This window comes from Spermophilus citellus (genome assembly GCF_964194105.1).
Source record: "Spermophilus citellus genome assembly, chromosome: 6".
NCBI lineage: Eukaryota > Metazoa > Chordata > Mammalia > Rodentia > Sciuridae > Spermophilus > Spermophilus citellus.
In genome coordinates, this window is record NC_138187.1 from 77,708,934 (window position 1) to 77,729,398 (window position 20,465).

The 20,465-nt window shown below is 35.4% G+C and overlaps 1 protein-coding gene across 2 annotated transcripts in view; it reads right to left on the bottom strand.

The window, feature by feature from the left end:
* The window catches only part of NEBL (nebulette), a 346,363-nt gene that overhangs the window by 57,166 nt on the left and 268,732 nt on the right, over positions 1-20,465 (bottom strand). Inside the window, exons 10-14 of one of the 2 annotated variants that reach the window (XM_081298828.1) lie at positions 19,741-19,842; positions 18,712-18,813; positions 10,507-10,620; positions 4,237-4,341; positions 2,487-2,594 (exon numbers count right to left, since the gene is read on the bottom strand). The exons of the other annotated variant lie outside the window; for it this stretch is intronic. Of the exons in view, the coding sequence (XP_081154954.1) occupies positions 2,487-2,594; positions 4,237-4,341; positions 10,507-10,620; positions 18,712-18,813; positions 19,741-19,842 (531 nt within the window). The remainder of the gene's footprint in view (positions 1-2,486; positions 2,595-4,236; positions 4,342-10,506; positions 10,621-18,711; positions 18,814-19,740; positions 19,843-20,465) is intronic. 2 annotated transcript variants of the gene reach the window in all.

Below are 20,465 nucleotides of genomic sequence, written 5' to 3' on the forward strand. Positions count from 1 at the left end.
TCTCAAAAGACCCTAGTCCAGTCTATCTCTGAAGAATAGAAACCATCTCTAAGACAGGTGGCTGTATTCATGTCCTCCTTTATTTAAAGTCATTTTCATATCAAACTTGTTCTAAGATTATTAGATATTTTATTTTTCTAGCTTTCAGAGTATAAATTTGGCCCAAAGATATTTTCTGTTGGAAAATTTTGCTCTCATGAAGCCCTGTGGGAGCAGAGGCATAATTAAGGAGCCTGAAAAATTCTAATGGTCAATGGCTATAATTAAAGGGAAAATACGTCTCACTGAGCAGGAGGGAAAGAATAAATTGGTTGAAGAATAAGAGAAGCCAAAGTCCCCAACCATAAATTACTGTCATTCCTAATTCAGAAACGTGGCATCAGAATGGATCAACCAGGAATCGGAAGGTCCTGAATTTGTTAACCAGGTAGAGGTCAAGAAGGAGGAGGATGAAGAGGTGGGAGAGGAAGCGGAAGAAGAATTATTAAGAAACCACAACATCAGAATGATAAAAGGGTTCTGGGCATGAATGTTTCTGTGGCTGAAGATCAAAGAGAGGGAGAGGGGAAGGGAGATGGAAAACATAGGAGGAGAAGAAGTGGAAAACAAGGGTGACATTAACCGCCTGCTATTATTTTTTCTGTGATTTTTGATACCCGTGTCTTTCAGTGAAAATGTATTTAACCATTTCATGTGGTCATAAGGTTCCAGAGAAGCCACTGAGATTTTCATGACAACTTTGCAAAGTGGAAACCTTTCTCTGAGTTGTGGGCCAGTAACAAAGGAATATTATTTCTATAAACTGGGGAAAATCCTTGAAAAGCTATTTCTAGCTTACATAATGTAATGGAAGACAATACAGTCACGTAAAATTCTTTATAAATTGTCTAAATGGAGAAAAGTGATTCTGATATACATGTGTGTGTGTGTATAGATATATGAATATAGATATAGATAGATATATGCCTACATATGTATATCTCTATATACATACATATACATATATGTACATATAGTATTTTATAAATATATATACACATATATATGTATATATACATACATATATATGCATATATATATGCATATGTTTATAGGTAGATACATACTTTTTTTTTAAATGATGGTACTGAAGATTGAACCCAGGACCACACCCTCATGCTTTTTATTTTATTTTGAGTTAAGGTCTCATTACATTTCTGAGACTGGTCTCAGATCTATAATCCTCCTGCCTCGGCCTCCCAAGTAGCTGGAATTACAAGTGTGTGCCACCATACCCAGCTGATTTCAGCATAACCTGTCTCATTAACGTTAAGTTTTCATATAGTTTCTGAACGTTGACCAAATTTACCAGTCCTGTTAGTTCATCTCATTTGGTCAAAAACAGCTGACATTTCTTTATTAAGTTCACACTTAATAAGAGTGTGAACTTAACTTAAGAAGAGATGAGCCATGAAAAATATAAGTCGTTCTCTTCTCCTCTTTTGCTTAAAGAAGAAATCAGGCCACTTTGACTATTCAGAAAGTCACAGTAATGCCTGAGTATCCTCAGGAAGATGAGTCATAACATCTCAAACAAACAGCAAACAGGCATATGACAAATAGCAATGTTTATGAAACTCCTAGGAGAGGTTTTTGTCCAGACATTATTGATTCTCCATTTTGATGTTGTTATTAGAGAAAAGATCTGCCCACTGAGCACACCTAATATGTAACCCTGAGTTGTAATTAGCTGGCACCACTGCCCATTATTTCTGTCCCTTTGAAGGGACAGTTGTATCACAGAATATGGATGTCAGCTATAGACAAAGCATTGCGTGTCTGATCCCCCAAAAAGTAAGGGGAGAAAAACGGCAGTCTCACTAGGACAGGGAAAAACCAGTTTGAGGAATATCTGGATGTGACTTACCAGATAATGATCTTAGGCCAGGAACAAACTAAGTAGAAAACAAACTCAATGTTTACAGGGAAAATAAAAATCAATTAAATAAGCTTGCAGAATAAAAAGGAATCATATTTGGTTTTTTACCAGGTCCTAATACATCAGCATTTATTGGATATGTAATTTTACTTAAAATGATTAATCTTGGTGGATATTTAATAAAACCAGAGAGAATGCCATCCTATTGTCATTATTTTGAGGATTAGAGAAACTGACACATAAAAGAGTCTTTTCACACTTCTAGCACAGAAAAAATGTGGTTCTATTGTCATGGTGAACAAATGAGTACAGCCATTAGCTCTTTAGTTTCTTTTTAGTTAGGTGCTCTTCATAAATTTATATTGATAAATCTGAAAGTGTTGGCTCTATAATCATAGAATTTAAGAGCTGAGAAGGACTTTTGGAGCTCATCTGGCCTGAAAACCATATTCAACAAATGGTAAGACCAAGGGCCAAACTCAAGGACCCAGATAGCACTCCTGCAAGTGGGGACACTATGTCTAGAAACTAGATACATTAAATAATTGATAACAAACCAGTGACCCACCTCACTTTGCATCTTTTGAGCTTCTTTGGAAGCTTGGTAAGATGGCGTCTCAACAAATTCAAGCATTGACTTTCCCTTATTTTTCTCATATTCTTCTTTGTATTTAACCTTTATTGGAAGAAATGTAAAAAGTACATTAAAATCAGGGTTGGGAGTAGAGTTTAGTGGTAGAATACATGCTTAGCATGCCCAACGCCCTGGGTTGCAACCCCAATAGGCGCGAGCATACACACACACATACACACACACACACATATACATACACGATGACCTTATACAGGCAAAGTAAAATAAGTGTCCAAAATTCATCATCCTGTTTTTCAAAATCAAGTTATTCTTGCTGTTTAGGGGGAATCCCTGGTGTTAGTGACATGCAAAGAAAATAAATGGATAAAATATAAACTTTTTTATTTGGAAATGCATTTCATTGAAACTATTTCTTAAATTGTTTAATTATGATGTTATGACAATTCAACCCAAAAGAAATCACTTAATACTTAGAGTTTTCCAACAACAGAAAGAAAACAAATTTTAACATGCCTACTTCTCTCTATGTTTTTGTCACAGAGAATGACAGAATGATCAACAAAAGTGTGGAAAGTGTGATAGCATGTGACATAAGGATGAATTTTTGTGGTAAAAAAATTAAATAATAAGAAGAATTTAAAGAGGAAAAAAATGATTTCCTTTTTTTTTTCTCCCTTTCCCTCCCGCCTCATGTCTCTGTTTAATGTTAAACTTTTCTTCCTGCTCTTCCTCCCTGTTCTGTTCTTAGTTGCTCTCATTATATCAAAGAAGACATTTGGTATTAATTATATATAAGAGGTTATGAGGGGAATGGGATAACAAACATGGAGGGAAATGAATTACAGTAGATGGGGTAGAGAGAGAAGATGGGAGGGGAGGGGAGGGGGGATAGTAGAGGATAGGAAAGGTAGCAGAATACAACAGTCACTAATATGGCAGTATGTAAAAATGTGATGTGTAACCGATGTGATTCTGCAATCTGTATTTGGGGTAAAAATGGGAGTTCATAACCCACTTGATTCTAATGTATGAAATATGATTTGTCAAGAGCTTTGTAATGTTGTGAACATCCGATAAATAAAAAAAAAAGAGGAAAAAATGTGCATTCCTAAACATTGAGGCATAAGATCATTATAAAATTTGTGTTCCATAAAACTTTATCTTAACAAGTACTAGAAATGGCATATTTAACAAATTTACAAGCTCAATTTAAAAAAAAAAGTAGACACTGACTTTAAAGTATACTAGGAAGAAGATATTTTTTAAAAGTTTTTTTCAGAGGGTACATAGGATTTCAGAGCTGGAAGAAACACTAATTTAAAACACAATTTTGCCTTCTCAATAACACAAATGAACTTAAAAATTATAATAAACCTGGTACCTGGAAAATGAGTTTTACAGCTAAAATAACAAATCAGTACACTATAAAAATTCAAATCATTTAAGACTATAGTTATATTAATTCCTATATTTGAAGTTTTTAAATTATGTGAAGTAACTGCTATTTTTTGAAATGGCTTTATATCAAAATATGGTAGAAGCTCTCATCCCAATAAATTGAAAATAGTAACTAAGATTTCCCCCCCTCCCCCGAGGCAACATTTATGTTCTCAAGATCTCTTTTTTTGAGCAATTGAATATTCTCAGTTGAGGGACTTAGCCATAAGTGTCCCAGTGGTCACGTGGTCCCAGCAGAGAGGGCGGATACCCAACAAGCACCCACCTGACTCTGAAGGATGGCATTGCCTTGGTGGTGCAGGTGATCGGCAGCATCTGCATCAAAATGATACAGTCCTCTGTTTTCCTCAAAAAGCTTTTTATATTCTCGCTAAAACATAGAACATGAAAATAAGTTCTATTAATTGATCAGAGCAATTAATACTTGGGAATGCAAACAAATATACAAGCCAAGAGCCACCCAAAGCTGCAACGCTGTTATCAAGTCTTCATCTGCAGCCAGCTGGCACAAAGGAGGTGTCTGACACTGAGGTAAACAGAGACTGGGAGACAGACCAGCGTGGACAGCGTGGACAGCACAGGAAACACTCTGAGGACAGTTAACTATCAACAACAACCGAAAGGATATTCACAGCACAAGAGCAGCGACATCAAAGCTAGTAAGGGGACCCATGTGGATCAGCAAGGTGGACGAATTATGGAGTTAAAATCCAAAACTCAAGGCAAAGTGCCTTGCCCTTATGGGACGGGAACATGTTTAATAGTACTCACAGGAAGAGAACCAAAGAAAGAACAGAGGGAAGGGAAGACAGAGGCTTGAAAGAAAAATATTGTCTACAAAGGCTCAGCCATAAAGAAGATTGAAGGTCGTCAGGAAAATGAGAGGGTGGAAAGTAATTCAACTAATTTCCCCTAATTCTAAGGAAAGGGTAGAGGTACCCGTAAAAGAAACAGAAATCTGAGCATGGTGGTTGAATTTTTAAGGTGAAGAAATTGGATGAGCCTACTATTTAAACATATAGATGAAAAGGTAAATTTGGAAGAAAACAGAGTGGACAGGGATGCCCAATTTGACTGCTGCAGGACTCTAAATACCATAGGCAGGAGTAAGACAAAAATCGCTTCATGATTTTCTATCATTGGACTTTGAACACTTGGTTATGTCAACCTATTTAGAAAAGATTATAAACAATAGCCTTCAGAGACTCAAAGCTACAGAGATGTGGTTGCTCATTAGGAAACAGATTTCAGTCAAAATGGCAATGGGAAAGAGGAAGTGGGAAAGAGCCAGCCATAGAGAAGCTTACAGTGGGTCTTAGGAAATTCTCTAAGGATGGGAAGGTGAAAGGGAAGAAAGTCCAGTACCAGGGATGGAAGGATGGAAGGCCCAAGTGACCGGCCACAGGACAAGTTGCTGCTCCATGTGGGATATAAGCAATGATCCCCAGAGGGAGCCCGGCCTCAAGAGCTTCCTGTCAATTAGGGAGCAAAGATATGTGTCTTCCAAAATTCTAACCATAAAGTAAAGGAGAAAAGTATGAAAAGAAGGTCATGATAATATTCACACAGTACATCTCCACTGAAGAGAACTACTTCTAAATTTTGGCTCCCACTAATTTAAAAAAAAAAAAAATTCAAGAACATTGAAAAAATAATGATATACTTAGAAACATCATAATTTTATTAGGATTTATTTCACTAAAAAAGAAGTTTTTGATAATACCTATTTATAAAATAATCATGCCTTGAATGTAAAAAGCTAGAATTATGGAGTTAAAATCCAGAACTCAGAAAGTCTATTATACTTTAAATAATGGATAATACTAAAAATAGTTCAACAAATATTGTTCCCAGCATGATTATCTATTTTGCTTACAAAGGATTTCAGAAACTATTACAAAAGAAAAATAAAACCAATTTAAGAGCTGCAAAAGGTATTTCCGAGACATGGTCTTGTACTTCCGTATATAATAGTCTCTGTTGCCCCCTAGTGGAAATTATGGAGAATAACACAATTATATGCACATATTGTATGTATATATAAATATAGTAAATCTACCTATATATACATATATCTATCTATATATATACACACAACTTATCAAAAATTATAAAAGAAACTTAAAACTATGAGTGTTTCAGTTTCCAGAGGAAAAAAATGTTCTCAATTTAACATGGCTGTACAACTTTTAAGGTACTCATTTGATTCACACATGTGGAATGTTAAAAAGAATTCCCCAAACATTACATCATGTATAACCAGAAGAATTTTTTTATAATTTTTTATAATTTATAATGAGAAATTATACTCCATTATATATGATGTAGCAAAGTATATTCTACTGCCATGTATAACTAATTAACACAAATTTTAATAATTTAAAAAAGAATTCCCCAACAGCCATATATAACTGACAAAATTTGCAGAATACTGTTAATGAACAATCTTTTTCAATCTTTTAATAAAGTTAAGCCACCTTTATCAATCAATAAAATTTTAATTCTCTTTACATTAAGGTTTAAAATAAGGCTTTATAATATACAATAACTTTGAGCCAATGTGTTATTATAAAAAATTATAAGCCAATATTTCAGAGTAATGCACTTTTAAGTTAAACTTTCTTCCCCATGAAGTAACCATTCAGCCACAGTTTTTCTGTGGAGGTGGAGGATAATCTGTGATGTAGGCAAAGGCAACACCTGAATGAAGATTTAAATTTTATAAATGATGTCTAAAACAACACATAACTCTGCTGGTTTTGTCTCTGGAAAGGATGAGAGAAACAACTTATAATCACCTGGGGTTTTTTTCACAGTTTTAAAATAATGGTCAAAACTCTTTTTTTAAAAACGGGTGATGTCATTTTTATTTTGTAATATAAAAATGGGCAGACCTTCCATTAACAGTCAACTTTCTTGAAAAAATGAATGCATGAGTAGCATGCATTCATCTAGTTACCAAAATTTTAAATGATCACCATATTTATTGGCTTATTTACACACGAATCTCCACGTCTCTGGTAAATTTTACTTGAGTATGAATGGAGAACAGTCAAGGTCAAAGACCACTGTGATGATCAAAACTGGAAGCCAAGGGTCTGGGGTTGTGGCTCAGTGGTAGAGCGCTCACCTAGCAAGGCGCTGGGTTTGACCCTCAGCATCACATAAAAATAAATAAATTAAATAAAGGTATTGTGTCCAACTACACCTTAAAAATTAAAAAAAAAAAAACCTGGAAGCCAAAGATTATAAAGAAAGCAGAGGCTTCAGAGCATAGAAATCTATCAATTTTAGAAGCATGCCCATGAGTTGAGAAGAAAAACATGAAATGAAACACAGACACGCAAAGAAGAGAGGAAGGTGTACAGAAGTGCAGGAATGAACTCTCACATGCAGGATGATAGGATTTCAGTGCCTCTGAACCTGACAATATTCTTTGAACTTCCCTTTCTTGCTCATAGAAAGAAAGAGAAGAATGACATTTTGCTTTTTGCCCAAGAACCAGTGATTTAAAGGAAAGACAAAAAGAAAAGTTTACTTAAAACAAATCTCATGAGTATGAATTATTTACATGCATTATCCACTTTCAGAAAGATGACCGTGATGTTGACTTCTGAGAAAGGAGACATACAAAATAAAGAACAGAAGTTTCAATCTATCAAAGCTAAGTACAAACACTTGTAAAGTAGAACTGAAGCTGAATCTCATGATTTATGTTTAGGAACCAAGTTTTGACTACAGAGTTTTAAGTCAATGGCTGTGGATACATCTACTGCAACAACTATCCACTTCTTCTCATGTCTTACCCAACAAATATTTCTCTATCTTATCTGTGCCTATTTGATACATTAGAACCATTTTGAATGAGTATTAAAATAGGTATGAAGTAATTTGAAGTCAAATTAGAGTTCATCATTATCATGGGGCACCCTGAAAATATGAGCTTCATATGTCCCCCTGGGTAATTTGGTGGGGAGAGGGATGTTTGAACCCAGGAGAGCTTAACCACTGAGTCACATCCCCAGTCAATTTTTATTTTTTATTTTAAGACACTAAGTTGCTAAGGGCCTCACTGAGTTGCTGAGGCTGGCTTTGAACTCAAGATCCTCCTGCACCAGCCTCCCAAGGTCTTGGGATTACAGGTATCTGCCACTGTGCCCAGCTCAGGGTGATCTTTTTGAGAACCAAAGAAATCAACATAGCATCCAGGAGGGTGAGTCTCCAAGGGTCCAAAACACTCACCCTTGCCCGCCTAGTTGCCTTGACAGAATATGGAAATCACAAGACTTAGAGTATAGTAACAATGAAATATAAACACCTTTATGATTTATTTTCAGAGATTATACAATTTAGATGAAAACAACGTTTTATGTTATTGAAAGCATACAGGAGACACTCTGGACTGGCCTGCATCAGAGAAAAGACCCCTGACTGGAGAAGAACCTGAACTTCAAGTGGCTTCAGTGTGAACAAGGATGAAGTAAGAAGAAAAAGGAGTCAGGAAGAATACTTGCACAAACACTTTGAAGAGTAGCTGATTTAAGAGAAACTAAAGAGCTAGCAAGAAATCTCTTTGTAAATCAACAGCTTTGGTGGAATTGATGCAAGTAGACTACTACTTTTCAGTGAGCCAGTATTGGGGGTGGAGTGACACACAGGCATGTCTAAGGAAGCTGGTGAGCTCAGGGGCACAGCAGGTGAGCTATAGGACCCACTTACTCCGCTGAGCATTTTGCTGGCTTTCAAAGCGTGGTCTAAAAACAACAAATTTGGGATATCTGAAACCGGATCGTGCATATTTTGTAAGTCTTTCTTGTACTTCACCTATGAAAATAACATAGAACAAAATACCCATCTAGGAGAAGAGAACAGGCTTTTGCATTTATTGCCAATACTATTGTTAACACATCATAAAAGTAGTACTGTTTTAGTGGTTAACAGACGAATTTATAGGTAGCCACTAGATGGCGCTAATTCACTACTGAATGAGTAAAAAGTTTTATTAAAATGATGATGTTAAAAGAATCAAGTAATTATAATAGAAACTCTGTTTTCAAGAATTGAAGAGACTAGCCACTTTGTTCTTTAGACACTGTGCCAGTATTTCAATTATGCTTTGTGATAACTTTAGGTTACTGATGTTTTTCATTCTTTTGCCACACAGACATGTTTTGGGTTTTGTTTTTGTTTTACTTCATTTTTTGTTGTTGTTTCTTTGCCAACTGTTTTGGAAATATCATACCAGAAAATGAAAATAATAAACTGCTAATAAAACAAGCATTAAAATTACTCACTAGGGCTGGAGTTGTGGCTCAGTGGTAGAGCGCTTGCCTAGCATAGGAGGCACTGGGTTTAATCCTCAGCACCACATTAAAAAAATAAACAAAGTTATGGTGTTCATCTACAACTTAAAAAAAAGTACTTATTATCTGCCAGACACTTCTCTAAATAATTTATATATGTGTGAAGTATTTAACCTCCACAACTCCCTAGTAGGCAGATACTTTATTCCCATTTAAAGAGGAGAAAATGATGAAGACACACAATGATCAAGGGATAATAGGTGGGAGGAACAGGATTTAAATCCACCTATCTGATTCTAAGCCTGGGTTTTTCAGTACTTGGATCCAGGTTCCTTTAAGTATATTTCATCTCTATTTCCCTGGTTTGTACACACATTAAAAAAATAAAATAGGAAAAAAAATCATCTCACATTCCCTGTGGTCCTAAAAGACAAAACAACAACCAAAAAAAGTTTAGACTGCTAGAGATAAACAAAAGTTGTTTAGTGAACACAATAACAACACCTTCTAAACCTCATTGGAAGTAAAATTAACCAAGCCCCAAAGAGATGATAGGACTTGAAAGGTTATATGATCTAACAAAGCAACAATCTGATAATATTTCATTTTCATACTTGAAAATGTTCTCTACACATTTCAACCATAGCAGACTGATCAATGTTTTCAATGTTTGTTTTATATTCTGCCTGTTTCTCATACATCTTATAAAATGAATCCTGATTATTTTTTAAAACATGAAATGCAAATAAATTTTATGAAGAAGTATTTCATAGCCCTTACATAAGATATGTGAAATTATAAGCATTATCAGTCTAATTATTTTAATTTCTTTACGATAAATGTCCATGTACCAGGAAGTACTTTATAATAAACCCAATGGTATCGACATAATTTATGAGTTAATTATCATCCTATCTACTAATTTGTGATAATATACACTTCTTTTCTACAAAACTCTGTAATCTATTTCTAAATTAGATATGATAATTTTATTCACAATACTATTCCTGCTTATTAACTAATTAGTAATCAGTAACCATTAATAGTAAAAACTATAACTATATATTTTTCTCAAAAAAAGGGTTCAGGAAAATATGCTTCAGTGTTTTCAAGTACAGACTACTTGGAAATTACATGACCCTGATTAAGAACCAGTAATTATAATACAGTCAGTTCTAAGAAAACAAGAATCAAAAGATATTGAAAATAATTTTCTAAGAATTACAACATACATCACTTGCAAGTATAGCGGCAAGCTGATTTTGCTTAAAAGAAGCACTTTCAAGAGGGTTGTAATGATGTTTCTTATCCTTCATTTCGTTGTCAAATTTTTCTTTATATTTAACCTGTCACAAAAGAAAAATAGGATAAATTAGTGCATTTGCGTTAAATAACAACACACTTGATTTTAAAGCGATCAAATAAAACTACCTTAACAGTGAACGGTAGCAAAATTTAAGTTCCTGGTATTCATGACCTCCATAAAAGCTTAATGAGGCATACATTTTTTTAAGTGCAATACTTGAACATTGATCATAAACACAATTAGGCATTAACTCAAATTCTTCCTATTAATGAGAATTATGCCTTGAAATATCAAAAATTTTAAATGTCAGCTTCCATTTCTACATTCCTATAATATATGATCAATCAGAAATCAGGACAAGAATCTTAAGGTCCAGTACATTTAGAAAATGGGTCCTTGGCTCAGAATCCGAATATGAATCAGAAAAATTAAGGGCATTGTTCCAAATAAAGAGCATGGTTTACACTATGGTTTTCTCTTGGTTTCCCATAGTTCATTTGTTCAAAAATTCATTTTTAAGAAATACGTTTTCTGAAATATCCTAGGCCTATTGAATGTTATTTTAAAATTTCTCTGCTTTAACAACATAATCTATTCATCCGGAAACCCATCTCTAATATTCACTATGTTATTTTTGCTCTTTGTTAAATAGTCACAGGACAACAACAACAAAAGAATTCAACTTATCTTGTAGGACTCTATCTTTCTCATGGGTAAAGAAATATGTTAGCATATGTAAAAAATAATTAATTGGAATATAGATAGGCGTTCTCTACCAAAATAAATAAATAAACCTAGTTACTCACATCTCACACCCCCTTGATTCATGAAGCCAGAAAAGGATGTGCAGATTTCAAAAGCAAAAATGTTTTATTCTCTTGCACTATTTTTACAATATTTATAATATTACAGTATTCTGCTCTCTTATGATATTCTTGTAATGCATGTTTATTCATACATGTTGAGACACTGCCTTGCACAAGTCTTTATTACACAGAAGTTTGGGAATGGCTCATATCATGTGTTTTAATCAAGCCTGTAACAGAGTGAGGGTCTCCTTAGCAGACCCATGTCTGATACCTATGAGAACAGGCTAGTGAAAATCTCCTTGGGAACACAACATTTAGGAAATGTTTTGAGAAAGTTTACAGGAAAGATTTTTCTCCATGATTCCATTATATAATAGCAACTTTCGGATATTCACATCATCTAATACATTTATCCTGAATAACTGATGAGGCCTCTCTAAAATAAGAAAAGTTCTGAATTATTTAAAAATTATTATTTTACATCTTGAAATCAGGGACCATAGCACAAATAGGGGAAAAAATAGATTTTCTTCACTACTTTACAGAGTAGCTGGCACAAAATCAAAGGTTTTCCCAGCCTGGTCCTAACACACAATGCCACCCCCCCTGCTATAATGCACTTTGTTATATTTTAATGACTGGTTTGGTCTCTCCTAAGTTTTTAGTGCTTAAAGGGAATTCACTCAACGATTCTGGAAGATTCTATAACTGGTTTCTACTTTAGTGATGCCTCTGATCAGGCCACACCCACCAACACACTACCCTTTCTGAGCCAAACATGCTCCCTGCCAGTCAGGGTACAGTGAAAACTCTGGGTTGACACCATTTACATCTTGTCAGCAGATCTAGCTGCACAATGTGGACTTGCATCAAGTTTCCTTTCAGTTTCTTCAGCCTTGGGCACCGTGAGTGTCTTAGTTATGCTTTAGCCAAACAACAACAGTAAGTTCTATGATCTTGGCTCCCGGAGACCACAGTACTGTTTCTGTGTACCCAGGGATTCCCTGTGAGCACAGTTAGGAGGAGCAGAGGCAATGTGTGGGGCGGTGTGACTTGGAAATGAAAATGACAGCTTCTTATCAGTTATTAAACCTGGCATTTGCTCTTCCAAGTAAATGCATATTTCTGAAAAATAATAATCACTCTGTCATTCATATCCTTATATGGAATGCAATAATAACCAAAGTGCCGTAAAACTGATCTCATTCTCACCTTCTAACTCAGGGCGCTGCATGATTTGATTCAAAACATGCCCAAGGAACAAAAATATAAGTTTCCCTCCTTAATTAATTAGCCACAAAATAAAAATTTCTGCATCATGCGAAAACACAAACCAGACATTGACACACAACTCTAGTTTGCCTCACTCTGTGTAAGGTTCGCATGTACATGAACTAAGAAAATGACCCATGGTTTGAGTAGGTGGCATCTCCCCACTTTTGACTGATTCACTCTGGAACTACACAGACTCGCTCAATTATTAAAATTAATTAATTAAAAAATTATCCTATTTTTCCATCTTACAGTTTATACACCTGAGTTTCCACTGCTTAAGTCACACTCACATCTCCTAAGAGATCTCAGCAATGCTCTTTCTTGACTGTATCTGGTTCCTAATAGGAACAAAGAGTGTCCCCTTGGATTATAAGACCACTTGAGAAAGGGAGAAATAAGTGTTGTTTGAAGATGCAAAAATACTCTTTAAGCCCAGGTGTATTATTCTGAAATGAAGTTTACTCCATATGATCCACATTATTTACATTCTGAATATCATACATACTGCTCCTGATATCACTTGTTTAAAAATATAGGATAGGAATAAAGGATCAAACTTCTAAAAGTTTCCTAAAGAATTTTAACAGATTTTCAGAGGCCCATACTTGGAGAAAACACAGAAACTCTTAGACAATAATGATGTAATTTAGACTGGTCCTCAGAACTGCCTCTGGACAGAGCAGTGTCCTGACAGTCCAAAGCCAAACACATGGTTAAACTGTCATGAGGGCTGAGGGCTTCCCCATTACATCATCTGTGGCTCAGTCTCACCAATAGCCAGCAAGGCAGGGAAATTTAGACCATGAATGAGAACTTTTCATTGTAGTCATATACACAGATGTTAGGAAAGAAGCAGATAATTTGATAAATTCATTCTAATGATCATTAAAAATGAAAACTAAGCAAATAATACACCATCACATAGCTATTGGCATCAACTTCCTCTGATGTGGGATGAAATAATAAGTGGTGAATGAAAAACAATCGATTTTTATGTAGAACCATTATTAAAATCAATCATATTCTTAAAGTCTAAATTTTATACGAAATGCTAACTCTGCCCTTACCTTCTTTACAAAATAACATCTTACTGACTCTGCATCAAATGTGAAAAATCCAGAGAAAAATGTGTCCAATCAGTCTCTACATATTTATTGACAATCAATCTGTGCCATTCTCTAATGGCAGATCAAAGACACAGAAGCCCTGCCATGTGGTTCTAAAAAAGCAGATATTTAAAACATGCATGCATGCACATAGATGCCTACTACTGATTGTGGCAAGAACTATAGGGAAACAGAATAAAGGGGAGGAGAAGGATACCAATTATATCTGCAAATCGGGAATGTGACATTTAAGCTGATACTTGGGTGTAAGGAGGTTGGCAGAGGATCTGTTTGCCAGGAAGGGAGAATGGGAGATTCTCCAAACCAATCAATACCCTTTGCCATTTAAGGACGATATTTATTACTAAATTTTTAAAGCAATCCATAATGGAATTTCTAGGTTTAAAATCCATTCTTATCTTTCTAACAAAAGCGATTTTAGAACAAATACTAATAATTCTACAGATACAGGTTTTCCTTGAACTAAACAATTCATTCATCATATAGTCAAATTCAAAGTAATAAGATAACCTAGGAATACATTAACAAATCATACTCTTAGAATTTTTTAAGCTGATTGATGTCAATAGTTATTTACATTTGAGATACATAGAAACCAACCTTTTTCTTGGCACTGAAGTTTTTGGGGTTTTTGGTTTGTTTGTTTGTTTGTTTTAGCTGATTTTATTTCAATGGCCTGGTCATAATTTTACGTATCCTCCAATTTTAAAAGGGAACATTTTCAACTATGAGAGCAAATCTATTGTACAAGTTAACATAAGGAGGGTCAGGCATGTGTTCCCATTACTTCTCTTGAGTAAAATTGCACAGAGCTCAATTTCCAGGTAAAATGTGAGCCTCTGCCCATTTGCTCTCTACTCATCTTTTCATGGAGCTGTCTCTTCACTCCATTCCAGGGCCACCTCCTTGTCATTGCGTTCTCTCCTAGAGATCTTCCAATGCTGACATGCTCTTTTCTCTCTGCACCTTGCCTCCCCTTAACCCTTTTCCCGGCTTACCAAATTCCCACCTCATTTCCCTTCTGTGTATTCGTGTGTTATTATTAGCTTAGGAGCAAGAGAGCGCATGATCTCCAAAGTTGTCCACGAAAATAAGAAATGACACTTTGGGCATTTATTTCTTTTTGATACACCTGAGAAGACAAATAAAACTTATGAGTTCATTCCAGGAGTCCTTCTCAGCTTTCCTCTTTTCTCAAGAGTTTATCCATCATATGATCAGTAAGAATGTCATAAAAAAAAAAAAAGTAAAGACGATGGATAAAATGTCATTTGCCAATTACAGTGTGCTTGAGCAGCAGATCACTTGATTGCTGAACACCAAATTTTTTGTCTAAATCCAACAGGTTTGGGATAGGGTGAATTTAAGACTGGAATCTGAGCATCAGATTCCTATTTCTGCTCCATTCTGTGTATGAATTCATCTAAAAAACTAGAAGAGAAAACACTCAACATATCTATAGTAAAGAAATTCCTAAGAAGTTGTGTAATCTTCCATGGGCCAGACACTGTTTTTGTTTTGTTTTGTTTTATTTAGGGGAGGTAGTACTGGGGATTGAACTCAGGGGCACTCAACCACTGAGCCATATCCACAGCCTTATTTGTATTTTATTTAGAGACAGGGTCTCACTGAGTTGCTTAGTGCCTCCCCGTTGCTAAGGCTGGCTTTGAACTCTCAATCCTCCTGCCTCAGCCTCCCAACCACTGGGATTATAGGCATGTGACACTGCACCCAGCCAGGCACAGTTTTTAAGTGTTCTTACAAGTAATCCATCTCACTCTCAGGACAATCCTAAGAAGAAGATACCATTGTTGTCACCCCTGTTTTACAGATGAGGAAACTGAAGATAGAGAAATTAAGCAATTTGTGACAAGCCATCAACAGAACTAGAGTTTGACCACATGGTCCTGCTCTAGAGCCCAATTTCTTAACCACTAAACTACAACCTGCTGCATGATTGATGGGAAACCTTCACCCTCAGGTGAGGGTGGAGCTAGGAGAAGTCAGGGAGCTCTGCAGGACACTAAAATAAAGCCGATATCTCCCGTCTGTCCACCAAGCTTTATCTGGGACTCAGGAGCATGGAGTCACAGCCCTTCTTGACCTTTGAGTGAGTGTCATCTAGTGCATCCCAACCTCTTGGGCATGAGCAGCAACCTGAGTACAAACAAGTTGATCTGTAGGTGAAAGTGCCTTGTTCACTATAAAACAACCAGCACATGGCTCAGTTACATCCAGGCATCTCTTACCCTGGCCTCTCGGGGGTAAGCCTGATTTTCACCCCACAGCCATGGAGACCTTTCAGGGACCCATCACTTCATGCGTGATTATCACAGCTGAGGCCAACTGGCCTCTTGGACCTTCCGCCTCTCACAAGGCCAGACTTGCCTGCACAGTGTAGCCACATTAACCTTGAGCAATACTGTCTGCACAATCCTTCCCTGTTAAAATGTTCAGGGATTACTTATTTGCTAGCTGAAAGTGGAAGCAATTTGAGATATTAGATTAATAGTTGATAAGTTGGTCGTCTTGGTTTTTAACTCTAAAATGTTCCCCAAGGTTATATTTGGAAATCACTTTCTCTTTTTTTACCATTTCTTTCATAGAACATGTTATTTGGGGAAAGGTGGGGGGTGGGGACTAATGTTAATAGGCAAAAAGTTTCGCTTTTCAGAATGAAAAAAGTCCCCAAGGTGGATGATGGCGATGGCGTTTAACACCACTGAACAGCACACTGCAGATGGCTAAGATGGTAACTTTTCTGATTATTTTTTTAAAAAAGTTGGAAAAATTAATACATGTAAGAAAGAACACATTATTCCTGCTCTGCTAAGTAATGGGTTATAGTCAAAATCAGCACAACACTGACACATTTCTCACCAAATCTCCCCCCCCCCCAGATTCCTGATTATATTCATGACTCCTATGGCTTTGCTCAGAGCCTCTGCTATCAGACTTCTGTCCTCTGTCACCTTCATTGCCAACCTTTATTGGGGGCTTTCCCTGGGAGCTTTCTCTTCCTCTCTGACAAAGCCAGCTCAATACTGCCTCCCACACAGTCTGACCTGGTGTCCTCCTCCTCCACACTAGCCAGAGACCAAATGGGGATGGGTACAAATGACACTCTGTTTTCACTGTGTTGACATTTTCTCTCTATTGTTGAACTCGGCTGCTTCTCACAAGCTTATTGGGCACTGATGTTTGCTGTAAAATGTCTATTCACCATTTTCTCCTTTTTCTACTGGCATCTTAGTCTTTTTTGCTTCTTTAAAGAAGTTACATATTATAGACAATATTCTTATCACATATATTATAAATACTTTTCCAAATATTTGAAGACCACTGCTCTTTCTTTCTTTAAACATCTTAAAAATATATATTCTCAGAACTTCCTTTCTCTGTATAGATCCAATTCATTCAAATAATTACATTCTAATTTTGAAAAGGCTGTTTGGATTCTAATGGGACTTACATGGAGTTTTTAAAATGAGTTTTAAAATATAACATTACTGTTATATTGAGTATTGAGACTCTCAAGCCAAGAGCACACTACAGCAGTTCATTTGCTCAAGACTTACATTCCTCACTTGGATTTTATGCCTTTTATTGTTTACGTGTCTGCATTCTGAAACATCATTTAATTAAGACTTTTGCAACTTGAGAAAGAAATATTTTCAAAGTTATGAACACTATACATTTGTAAAATTACTGTTTGATCACATTATTACTGACTCTGAAAACATCACCTTTTCCACTGAAAGAAGTTTGATGCAATTAATGTGTTTATTTTGTATAGCTTCTGGATCTCTGGACATGTTAAAGCACAATCCTGATGCCCTATCTGGCGTATAGAATATCCTGAAATTTCTTTTAAGATTTTTAAAATTATTTTATTGTAAACAAATAATCATTAATAATGTTTATTTTATTGTTAATAAAATGATCCACCTGGCATTCAGCTTTATATGGGGTCCAAGATTCGGGTCCAATTTTGTTCTCACCATGACAGTTACTTAGGTTGGCACCATTTATTAACCAATTTTTCCCCACTGACTTGAACTGTCACTTTTGTCATATATTAAATTCTTATACATACTGGAATCTATCTCAGGATTCTAGTCTATCCTACCGATTATTTTACCTGTCAGCCCACCAATCCATACTGATTTCATTTCAATGATCTCCTGTTATCTTATGGTAACTCATAATTTAAGTTCCCCTTCACTGATCTTTGTCTTCATACCTTTAAAGGCTTTCCTCAGGTAATTCCTTTCCATGAAAAATTAATATCATTTTATCCATATTAAAATGAAAAAGAGCCTATTGGATTCTAAGTGAAAGTGAATGACATTTATATGATAATTCTGGAAGAATCAAAATTTTTATCTATTAAGACTGTCAACCAAAAACATGTCATGTCTCTATACATTTGTAGATCTTATTTTATGTTCTTCAATAAAATTCCAAAGTTTTCTCTGTTTTCATTGCCCCTTTATTAATTTGTGATTAAAGCATTTGAAAATTTGGAAAATTAGTATTTTTATTGCTAAGTTAAAAACGTGTGTGTGTCTGTGTGTGTGTGTGTTTGTGTGTGTGTGTGCAGACAGAAATACAATTACTTGGCACAACCGTTGCTGATTTCTGGGAATTCTGGGAAATGTGACAACATGGCCAAACCAAAAGTTTTCGATTTGAGCTGGAGGGTGGGATGGAAAACTTATTTTATGCTTAAAATTAGATTTAATTTTTTTCTTTATTGAAATCTGTGATTATTGCAATACTATCTGAAAAGTTTCAGAAATATGATCCCCATTTATTCTTGCAACTACAGATATGATCAAAAATGAAATATTTTCCTGTGCTCCTAGGAACAAAATATCTGAATAAAGTCATTGTAGGATCATGACTCCAGAGTCTTACTTGACTAGAAAGTTTGGCAGCTTCCACAGCATGTTCAAAATCTGGTCTTCCAATTACAGCAGGCTCTTTATTCATGACTCCTTGTCCTTTCTTGTATTCTGCCTAAAATTAACAAGAACATATTGAATAATTCTACTTTATGATGATGAATTACATTAACATTAGTCAAAATAAAATATAATAGATCCTCAGCCCATTAAAAACATATTCCTTAGAACACATCAAATACTAACATATAGACTGCTAAAGCCAGAATTCATTGTACAGTATAGTTATATATTATTAACTTTTAGCAGTAAAATAATTATTAACTTTGAGACTAAGCATCCAGCTATCATCAAATACTGAAAAAAATACATAAGGAGAAATTTCTGGATAGAGATCCTGCATTCTTCATATTTATGGTTTTGTTTTTCTTTGGAAACTGATCTGACATGTTTGATCCACATGCAGTTGACCTTAGTAATTACTGATTGTTAAGGTACACTTAGGGTATTCCAATATTCAGTTTGAGTTCAAACACCATTTCAACCGGAATTTTTGGTATGTTGAAGACAAATGGTATTAACCAAGGAGAGTATTTTAGAGAAGATAAGAAACAGCCTCAGCAGGGGGAAACATGCAACCACGTTGATGGAAGAGAATCTGCACAATTAACAGCATTGAGATGGGATGAGGCCAAGAGAAGTTCCTTGGAACAGGGTGAGGTAAGAGACTATACTGGACCAGAAAATTGACAACCCTGACTTTTAAGGTGAGACATTTGGATATGATCTTATCCCCACATACTACTTATTCAACTCTAAAAGCATGACAGTCCTAGTCAAGTCCAATTTGGGCAGCTTCTGCATATACCCAAATAATTACATAATCAAATGGATAATTCAAGGAAAAACATTGAGATGTCACTAATCTAGATTGATTAATTATACTAATTAAATTAACCATCCAAATACCAAAACTGTACTTTGTCTCTTGCAAAAATAAAAAAAAAGCATTTCTGAACAAGATTTTAAAAAGATGAATTACATTGCTTATGATCTTGGAGATCTGAGTTGCCTTCTTGATATCCGGTCTGTCCAGCTCCACAGTATATGTGTGGGTGTCCTGCACATCTTTCCTATAAGAAATCTGATCAAAGAGACAGTTTTGATTGAAAAGAAACAAGAGGGGAAAAAAACAACTTAGTAATTTCATTTAGCTACTAACCTTCATGTCTGTAACATTATTTGTCCTTGTCATAATTGCTAAGAGAACTTATTGGCCTTGAGTTGCTTTTTTTTCATGTTTTTGTGCACAACATTCATTTTCATAGAAAGATTAACTCTTCACAGTATACCTATATCTCACTAACATTAACATATTTGAAATGAAAAAAATATATATTTGAAATGGATTTATACTACCTAAGAAATAGAAGGCTAAGAACATGGCACAAAGCAGTCTCAAAGGATTTTTCACAGATACCTATTAGCATGCTTGGTGTGTAAGTGTGGATGCTTCTGTTCATATACAGAATGTACTTAGCAATCACTTCAACTTGCCTGAAAAGTTTCAGAAATATTCTCAACCTCAGGGGATGTAGCGTAAGTCCCAGCAAATGAAGACTAAAAATCACTTCCTTTGGGGAGGGAAGGTGTTGAGGCTCTATAAACTATCCAGCTTTTACCCTCTCGACTACACCCTTCTCTCCTTTTTCTAACTGAACTCTTCAAATGTTCATTCCAAGGAGACCTAGACATGGCTACCAATAG